The following is a 9,941-nucleotide window of genomic DNA, read 5'->3' as shown; positions in this document are numbered from 1 at the left end:
TTTGTTTAAAAATTAATTTCATCTGAGCTATGATACAAGGAGATATGTATTATCTATATAATGGGATGATTTTGGACCTTGTCACAAAGATAAAAACAAGATCATAGTTATTAATACTACTGACTTATGTTTAGATGTATTTATGTTTATGAACTTAGTAATAGTTATATGAATGGTCAATGTTTTATATTTTGTTATGTGACAATAGTTATATTTATATTTTTATTATGAAAATATACAATATCTTGTTTTGAAAAGTATTTATTAGAAACTATGATTTGAAATATATAGTGTTCTGTAAACTTTATAAGAATGAAGAAAGTATTTAATATTATATATATTTTGAAAGTATGTGTTAAATATATATAAAAACTTATTTATGTTACAAATATTTATTTATGATAAGTTTTTATTAGCATGTATTGTCATGGTTCTTATTGAGCTATGGGTTGTTCATATCAAATTATCTTTAAATTTTTTTAGTGCATAGTGAAAATCGATTATTAATTAAATTATATAATTAATCTATTAGGATCATTATAAGTTTAGCTTATTTTATATATTATTTGTATTGGAATATTGTGCATTCTTATAGAGTCATTGGATCTATTAAATGTCCTGTAGATTAATTTATTATGAACTAAATTATGCAATAATTATGGAAGCTATTTTGTTCTGGTTATGGCCTTGTGTTCTTATGCAAAAACCATTATGGTGTTGTACTATCATTGACTTTGTGATGAGTTAGGACATTATGGTTGTTCATATCAATTAGTTTCAAAATGGATATTGTTATGATTATTGATTTTGGACTCTATTAGACTTAACTTTATAATTTAGAAGATAAATATAAATTAGATGTATTAGTATCAATTAATTTTTTAGTATAAAACTTATTTTGCTCGTTACAATGTTTTAGTCACCATAACAAAAATATTATAAAACCTATTTAAAAACACCGTAGATGATTTAAATAGACTTTTAATCTGAACTAAACAAACTATAAACCTAAAAATATAATATTATAATAATATATATATAATGATAATATTTTTTAATAACATTTATAGTATTTTTTAATATACTAATAAAACACTGTAAATGTTATTAAAAAATCATGATAATCGAGTTATATGAAAACATTATAACAGTTAAAAAATAAATTTAAAATAAAAAAAAGCATTTTAGGTATTTTTCAAATTAGAGATATTGTTTAAAAAAAGTAAAAGGGGAAATACCTAAAACATGAATATTTTATAAGAAAATCATCATATATATATATATATATATATATATATATATATATATATATATATATATATATATATATATATATGATGATTATCAACTTTGGATGGATAAATATATAAATTATCAATTTTGTATGGATAAATATATGCAATTTTGCATGATCTAATGAATTTCTAAGATTATTTAACATGAATAATCACAGAAAAATAATCCATAATCTAACGAGAACAAGAACAAGTAGTATTTGAAGTGTCAAATGAAATATTGTGCCAAAATCCCCACCTCCAAAAAATATATGAAAGAATCAGAATCAGAATCAGAATCCATATCAGAAAATACACACATTCTCAACGTCCATCTTCTTCCACATTTCTTGTGATGACGATCCACAAACCTTTAAAGCCCATGGAATCAATCTATGTATACAAGGGTAGCCCAATCGATATTCCTGTCTCTCGAGTTCTCAATTCCCTCCAGCATCCGGGCGCCGCTGCTCTCAGCCCCATCCTCTTCGTTCTCCGGCGCCGCCTCAGTGGTGTTTCCACCATTGCTGTCATCCTTGTTGTTGTCGACTCCGTTATCCTCCTCCCTCTCGCGGCATCGAGTCTCCAGCAGCTGCAGCCTCCTCCTGAAGTCCCCCATCTCGCTCTCGATCAGGAAAAGCCTCTCCTTCAGCGTCAAGTTCTCCTCCTCGAGCTGTGCAATGTGCGCGTCCTGGTCTTCCACCCTGCTCTCGAGCAGGTCCGCCGCGGTTTTCATGCCTTGCTCCTCTTCCTCGGGGAACACCATCTCGAACCGGCTAACGTCCTGATCCAGCCGCCGCTCCACCTCCAGGTGCTCCTCGACGTCGGTCTCGCTCGACCCCTCCTCGGTCTCATCCCCGCTACCACTGCCGGCCCGGTTCGGTGACCGGAGCCGGATCAGGCCCTTCATCGAGCCGTAGTCGTCCACGCCCCACTCCTCCTTGACCATGTCCGCTAGGTCATCGCGCGTCGGCGAGAACTTGGGGGTCGAGAGGACCGCCGGCGTCACGGGGCACGGCGAGACCAGCGGCGCGATCCCGCCGGATTTCTTGGCGCGGATGATGAAGGAGGTCGTATTCCGGGGGGCAAAGGGTGCGGAGCGTGCGAACTTCTTCTTGGGGAAGAACCTGCGCGCCTTGGCGCGGTTCTGGTACTGCAACTCGTGGAGCGTCGAAGGTATATAACCGGAGACGCCACCGCCACCACTAGGTTCCCTTCTCCCCCCACCGGCCGCTTTCTTCCGCTTGTCGGCAACCTTCTTAACCTTCCAGTTCATCCGACCTGGCATGGCTCCACCCGGGGCGGCGAAGGGCGGTGGAAGAGGCAGAGTGGGGTTCATAAACCCCATCCGGTCCTCCGCCGGGGGCGGAAAAGGCGGCCAGATCCCAAAGCTACGAGTCATCATCAGCGACGGATCATTCATCGATTCCCGGCCGGTGACGGATCAAAGAACCCTAAAATCCCCTACCCGCGAAGACAACGATCGATCTAACCCTACCTCCGGCCGAACGGTAAGAGATCTTGGACTTAAAGAACCTAAGTGTATACCACACTCAAGATGAAGTTCAAGATCGAAAGAAGAAGACGGGTTTCGTTTCTCTTAGTTCTTCCTCCGACGACGATTTGGTTTTCTTTGCAATAAGAAGACTCGAGCGGGGGGAGGATTATATTTATAGAGACGAACGGATGAGATGGACGGTGGAGATTTCGTTCGTGTTGGTGGACGGTTGGCATAGCTTTCCGGTTTCTTGCGGTACACGACGCCGAGTCGCGAATTCAGACTCGGATTCGGAAATGCAATTTTTATCCGATTAAAAAACACTAAATTCGAACTTAAGATTTATCACTTATATAATAATATATTAATAAAATTATAATAATAAATATTTTTTATAATAATAATTATCATTACGCAGTAATATTGAAATGAAAATGAATTTGAATTGATATTTCTATGGACTTTTAACTCAGTTAATTAATTGGTGACGTATTTTTGACTTTATTTTTGAAATATCTATGGTGAAGAGAAAAATAATCGATGGTACTTTAGATGTTCATAATTTTTTTTATTAGTTCGTTTCATATATTAGTTTGCAATTTAAATGATTAAAATGTCCTAAACTCTTTACTTATTGTTATATATATATATATATATATATATATATATATATATATATATATATAATGGATGCATTGAACCATCACTTTAGATGAACCAATCCAATTTATTTTTCATGTAATTGTTTGATTCATCCTTTATATTTGTTTCCATGAAAATATTTGATTTATCCTTTATGAATCATTTTTCACATTCATTTACATTAGTATCTCTATCATTTGTCACCACTATCGAACTTGTGTACCATTATTCATTTCATGCCTCTTATTGTTCTATTTATCATCTTTCATGCTCATTTGCCTCTTTTGTTGTCGGTGCATTATTCATCTCACTTTCTCCCCCATCGTCATTATTTTTATATGTGTTCTTTTTTATTATTTATTCAGTGTCACTTTTTACCCTTTATATATCTCCCATGCTACTTAGAATATTCCTTTTAATGCCTCTCTATATATCTTCTATCTTGCTTACATTTCTATTTCTTTTATTATTGTCATTCTCTTCACCTCTCCAAAGTAAAAAACTCAAGTAGTGAAGTTTTTCTAGATAAATAGTTCGACATAGATTCAAAATTATTATATTTATTTATTTTAAAAAATAATAATGATAATAATGATAGAGAAAAGGAATATACAGAGAATAAGAACAAAGGGATAAATGAGTCTGACAAAAGGTTGGAAATGAAGATAATGACAGATAAAAGAATTGAGATGAGCATGACAAAAAATAATAAGAGACAACAAAGGAAGAAGCCATATATAGAATCAATTGATTCTGATAAATCGATTTAATCGTCTGGTCATCCTTAAAAAAAAAAAAGACAAAAATATACTTATCTTATCACTATATTTGGCAAATAATAACTTAAAAAAAAATAAGAATATACTTATCCTATAACCACAACTAAAGTAACTCGATATAGTTTTTCTAGATAAATAACTCGATATAGATTCAAAATTATTATATTTATTTGTTCATACTATTTACTACCTTATAAATTTTTTATCACAATGTTTTGTATTTTTAACTCACTTTACCCCTACAAAATTGATTTGTTTTGATCCATCGATTCAACCACGATTTGAGACCGAGATATCAATCATCTCAACCTTCCCTACCACTCCCATATAGCACATCTTTGCTTTCAGTTCTTCATCGGAATTGTCATGTCGGATTCTGCCCGAGTCACCGACTAAGTGATGAAACGACTCGGTCGAGTCGCGTTAGATTTTGTGGGGCGCTTCACTCTCTCCTCTCGGGTTCCGCGCCCGGCGAGAGCGGCTCCGTCGATCAAGAAACCCTTCACCCTTCTCCTCCTTCCGGGTCGATCCGGTGAGTTCTACGGAAACCCCACTCCGCGTGACACCCTTCCTCTGGATTGCTCATCGTTCCATCTTTCTTTCTTTGTTTCAAGATTACGTGGTTTCTTGGTTCTTTCCGCTATATTTTTCCATGTAGGAGCTTGCAGCTTTTCGTTCGATCACAGCATCGTCTTCGCTTGGAATTCACCTTTGTTTCCAGTCGTCTGGTTTTGGATTTGGTTTCAGGGTTCCCGTCTTTTTCTCCGTCTGTCGTCTTTACACCCAAGAAATGGTGTCTTGAGATCTTCTTTCGTTTATTTATTTATTTGGTGAGTCCATATTCAAGAATTGATCTTTAACATTCTTGAAATCTTCCTCCGTTTTGTTATTGCTTTTTTTGGTCAGTACTTCACTGGAAGCGGTAAATCTAATCGTGATGTCCACATTAGATGCTTTCTTGAATGACCCGCTTTAATGCTGAAAGTAATGGATGATTTGACTTGCATAAATTGGAGTTCAGATTCCATCACATTCTTTACTGCCTGTTTTTTTCCCCTAAATCGTCTCTGCTTTACACTAGCATATAAAACGGGGTACAAATCGGTTTCCAATGTATCGTCACTCTGTTTCTGCTTTGTGATCTTGAAACTTTTCATTTCATCAAGCATACTACTTCCATTTTGGAATTTTCAAATCGTGAATGTTCTATATCTCCTTGCATAAGTAAATTGGTTGTCTTCGCTGATGCTAAACTAGATTAACAAGCTTGGTTAATTTCTTTTCTTTCTTTCTTTCAGGTTCCATTTAAATGGAGACCATAAAACGATTGCCAAGAAATGTTCATGGATCCTTGAGATCCGGTGTTGTCATGTTTGACTTGCCGAGAGTGGTGGAAGAGCTGGTGAATAATAGTTTAGACGCGAATCCCGCTAAGGTAGTTACAATTTCAGCTTGTTACAGTTTCTCTTATCTGACCCTTAATGTGTTTTCTAGTTTACCCGGTTATTTTACTTCATTGTCTTTCAATCTCCTACTTGCTAAATAATTGCTTCTGTGGAACTTCTGGTGATGGTCCATCAGGGTCCTAACATGTAGAACTTTCCATGCTTTAACTTGGGTTGCCCTTGGTAAATTATCATGGATCTAATGTGAAACTGAGATGTCAATTGATCTATAGGGTCCCTAAAACTGAGATGTCCATTGATATATTGGGTCTGAACTCTGAATAAATGAATTCTTATGAAAAAAAAGGTCAAACCAAATCTGGCTTGAGTCTACTTTGCTTTCAGCTTCACCAATAGATAAGAAAAATATATATTTTTTAAGAGAGTGCCCTATGATATTTACTTTCTTTGTCATGGCATCCTATTTAGTATTCCTTTAAGATTTTGGGCTCTCTTTCCTTTGCTTTCTTCTAATATACCCTTTCTTCCATGTTTCATAGTTTTACATGGCTATTGTATTGATAGCAAGGTTTGAAATATCGTACCGTACCGACGTTTCGACATTTGCTCGGTACGGTACGATACTGCATACTGAGCGGTATACTGTTTAATATACCGCTCAGTATATATATATATATATATATATATATATATATATATATATATATATATATATATATAATTCGGCGACATCGTCGAAGCAATGTCACCTCTCTCTTCTCCCCAAGCGGGGCGATGTCGCCTGGTTTATATATATATATATATATATATATATATATATATATATATATATATATATATATATATATAATTTTATTTTTCCTTCTCCCACACTGGGCTACGTCATCGAGGCGATGCGACATTGCTTATATATATATATATATATATATACCGTTCGGTAATGGGAGGTCCGTGTACCGGTCAGCTAACAGACCGATACGTACCGCTCGATACAAGCGTTATTATTCGAAACTGTATACCTTGATTATAGTATTGACAGCCAACAAATGTAGTGGCAGTGGATGACAAACATGAGGACAATGACGTGCCCTACTGTCACGAACGGTCGTCGCGCACCCGCAACAACTCCATTCAACGAACCGTTCGTCGCTCACACCCGCATGTACAGCTGCTTGACAGCATGTTTTCTTATGGTTTTGGGTCATTTTGCTTGTAAATATGTAAGTTCGAACAAGCTGCAGCGTTGCAAAGCGACCGTTCACCGAACCGAGCAAAACAGCCCAAAACGGCTCCGTTTTCGCGTGCCGCGGGAGGTGAGCGGAGTGCTGCCTCCGCTCACCAAAATGTCAGCCAGCTCAGACCCCAGGAACCCCCCGGGTGGCACATGGCTGGATGGGGCTTCGGTTATATACCGGGCGTTGAACACTCTTTCGCAAGTTCGCACGTGACCTTTACGGGAACTTGGTGTTGCGTCCGGGACCAGGTGAGCGGCTGTTTGTGGGCTTGCAGCTGTTCGTTCATCCTTGAAAGCCTTGTTTTTCTCCCTCTCCCTCTTTTCTCTTGTGCACACAAGGTGTTCGACGAATTGCTTGTAAAGCTTTCCTTTTCGCGAGACTTCGAGACTTGTCCGTTGCTCGTTCTTTCGATCTAACTCTCTTTCTCTTTTACAGGTCCTTCGGGACCTGCGAGAGGTTACAAAGTGGGCTGATCCTTGCGGAGCAAGATCGCAAGGGCGAAGCGCGACTTAGGCAACGCAAGCTAAGTTCGCGTCTTTGCCGCAAGAGTGACTCGCGACTTAGGCAACGCAAGCTAAGTTCGCGTCTTTGGCCGCAAGGGTGCCGCACGCCTTAGGCAATTCCAGCTAAGGTCGTGACATTGTGGTATCAGAGCGGGCAAGCTCTTCGATCGAACAGCGAACGAACTTCGCAACTTCGCCATGGCAAAGCATCGTGGCGAATCAAGCAAGACGGGGCAAGCCGGAACCTTGCCCCAAGCAGCCGCAGGTGGGCTGCATGTGCACACTCGCTCTCATGCTGTTGGAGCCGCTCACGAGGATCGCGGCAGCGAACAGGATGAGCGAGAAGTTGGCAACTCTCCGCGAGCGGAGGAAGCGCAATCTGGTGCGCTAACTGCGAAAAAGAGTCATAAGGAGAGACTCACGACGGCGGAAACCCGCCTGGATGTTCTGGAAGCGAGCATGGAGGAGCTCTACCATGGCCAACAAAGACTTGTTGGGGTAGAGAGCTCGCAAGAGGAAGCGGAGTCCAGGATCGACAAGGTCGAGGCCCTAGTCGATCGACTGTCTGATGACACCAAAGACTCCGTGCAACACTTACAGGATGTTGTGGCGGAACTCACGGCAAAGGTGGCTATGCTTACTAGAACGCTAAATGCGGGAGGAGGCAACACCCGCGTTGCACCGCCACAAAATTTGAGGGCACCTGAGCCCCATGGATACGGAGGGGCTAGAGATGCCAAGGAGCTCGAGAACTTTCTGTTTGACATGGAGCAATACTTCCGAGCTACGAGGCCCGATTATGAAGATACCAAAGTTTTCATAGCAACAATGTATCTGAATGGAGATGCGAAACTTTGGTGGCGAACTCGTTGGGAGGAGATCCAACAAGGTCGGTGTCGAGTCGACACATGGGAAGACTTGAAGCGGGAGTTGAGAACTCAGTTCCTACCGGAGAACACAGAGTTCGTCGCAAGAAGGAAGTTGAGACAACTCCGCCAAAGTACCACCATCCGAGACTATGTAAAGCAGTTTTCTGCACTGATGCTGGACATACAGGACATGTCCGAGAAGGACAAGTTGTTCAGCTTCCTTGATGGTTTGAAACCATGGGCTCAGCAGGAGCTGAATCGAAGGAATGTTACCGACGTGGTCGGGGCAATTGCAGCTGCAGAAAGGCTCACCGACTTCGTTTCCTCTGAAGACCCCGCGAGAAGGAAACAATCTTCAAGCAATCGCCCTCCAAAACATTCTCGAGGGAAGGAGCTCAGGGGCGAACAGAAGAAGAAGAGCTCCCACAAAGGGCCAAACCCAAAAGGCAAGGCCTCAAAACCTGGAGGATGCTTCTTGTGCGGAGGACCGCACATGGTAAGGGAGTGCCCACAGAAGCAGGCACTCAACGCTTTGACAGCTTCCATCCACCCTCCCCGATCGGACAAGGGCAAAGCTGTTGCTCTTAGTTCGAGCAGTTCAGAATCCAGCAGCGACGATGAGGAGTCGCAAGGACCCCGAATGGGAGCAATGCGTCTGTTGAACGCTATGCGGGGTCAAGTGGGGGAGAACATGAAGACGAAGGCACAAAAAGCAGGAAGCAGCGAGCTAATGTATGTGGACATTAAGCTAAATGGCCAAACGACCCGTGCAATGGTGGATACGGGCGCTACCCACAACTTCATAGCCGATCGCGAAGCACAGCGACTTGGGTTGACATTGGAGAAGAGCCCAAGCCGAATGAAGGCGGTGAACTCGGAGGCCAGGCGAATCTCCGGGTTGGCGAAGGGTGTTCCTATCAAAATCGGGACTTGGAGCGGTGACACCAACATGATGGCCGTGCCACTGGACGACTTCCAAGTGATTCTTGGAATGGAGTTTATGCATGCGGCGAAGTTGGTGCCGATGCCGTTCTTAAACTCCCTATGTATGATGGGAGGAGATGACCCCTGCGTGGTTCCCGTCTCTCGGAGAGGAACCAAGGAGCCCCAACATATTTCGGCATTGCAATTGAAGAAAGGGGTGCGAAAGGGCGAACTGACATTCGTGGCTGCTATGAAACTAGAGCCACTCAACGAAGAAGCCATCCAAGAACCTGCTGTGGCGGCAAACGTCCTGAAGGAGTTCAAAGACGTTATGCCACCCGAGTTGCCGAAGACTCTTCCACCACGCAGAGGCGTGGATCACAGTATCGAGCTGGAGCCAGGAGTGAAGCCTCCAGTAAGACCACCCTACCGCATGCCCCCGCCAGAGTTGGCAGAACTCAGGAAGCAGTTAGGTGAACTGCTAAGCGGTGGTCTCATCCGCAGCTCAAAAGCACCTTTCGGAGCTCCAGTTCTCTTTCAGAAGAAACAAGATGGGAGCCTCCGATTATGCGTCGACTACCGAGCCCTCAACAAAGTAACAGTGAAGAACAAGTATCCCATCCCGCTCATTGCGGACTTGTTCGATCAATTGGGCAAGGCGAAGTATTTCTCAAAACTCGACCTCCGGTCGGGGTATTGGCAGGTGCGCATTGCTGAAGGCGACGAAGCAAAGACTACTTGTGTGACCAGATATGGAGCGTTTGAGTTCTTGGTGATGTCTTTCGGCTTAACCAACGCTCCGGCCACATTC

The 9,941-nt window shown here is 41.5% G+C and overlaps 2 protein-coding genes across 3 annotated transcripts in view; one reads left to right on the top strand and one right to left on the bottom strand.

The window, feature by feature from the left end:
* Positions 1–1,505: 1,505 nt before the first annotated feature.
* LOC135597054 (uncharacterized) lies at positions 1,506–2,895 on the bottom strand. Its single transcript, XM_065089482.1, has one exon. The coding sequence runs from the start codon at positions 2,695–2,697 to the stop codon at positions 1,663–1,665; it is 1,035 nt and encodes a 344-aa protein (XP_064945554.1). The 5' UTR covers positions 2,698–2,895; the 3' UTR covers positions 1,506–1,662.
* A 1,613-nt stretch (positions 2,896–4,508) lies between these two features.
* Positions 4,509–9,941, top strand: part of LOC135597053 (DNA mismatch repair protein MLH3-like) — a 59,426-nt gene continuing 53,993 nt past the window's right edge. Inside the window, exons 1-2 of one of the 2 annotated variants that reach the window (XR_010481099.1) lie at positions 4,509–4,725; positions 5,492–5,628. Coding sequence is in view for 1 of the 2 variants with exons in the window: in XM_065089481.1 (XP_064945553.1) it covers positions 5,503–5,628 (126 nt within the window). In the remaining variant the exon portion in view is untranslated. The remainder of the gene's footprint in view (positions 4,726–5,491; positions 5,629–9,941) is intronic. The other variant, XM_065089481.1, reaches the window with a different exon arrangement.

This window comes from Musa acuminata, chromosome BXJ1-11 (assembly GCF_036884655.1).
Source record: "Musa acuminata AAA Group cultivar baxijiao chromosome BXJ1-11, Cavendish_Baxijiao_AAA, whole genome shotgun sequence".
Taxonomy (NCBI): Eukaryota; Viridiplantae; Streptophyta; class Magnoliopsida; order Zingiberales; family Musaceae; genus Musa; species Musa acuminata.
This window is presented reverse-complemented; position numbering and strand designations above follow the sequence as displayed.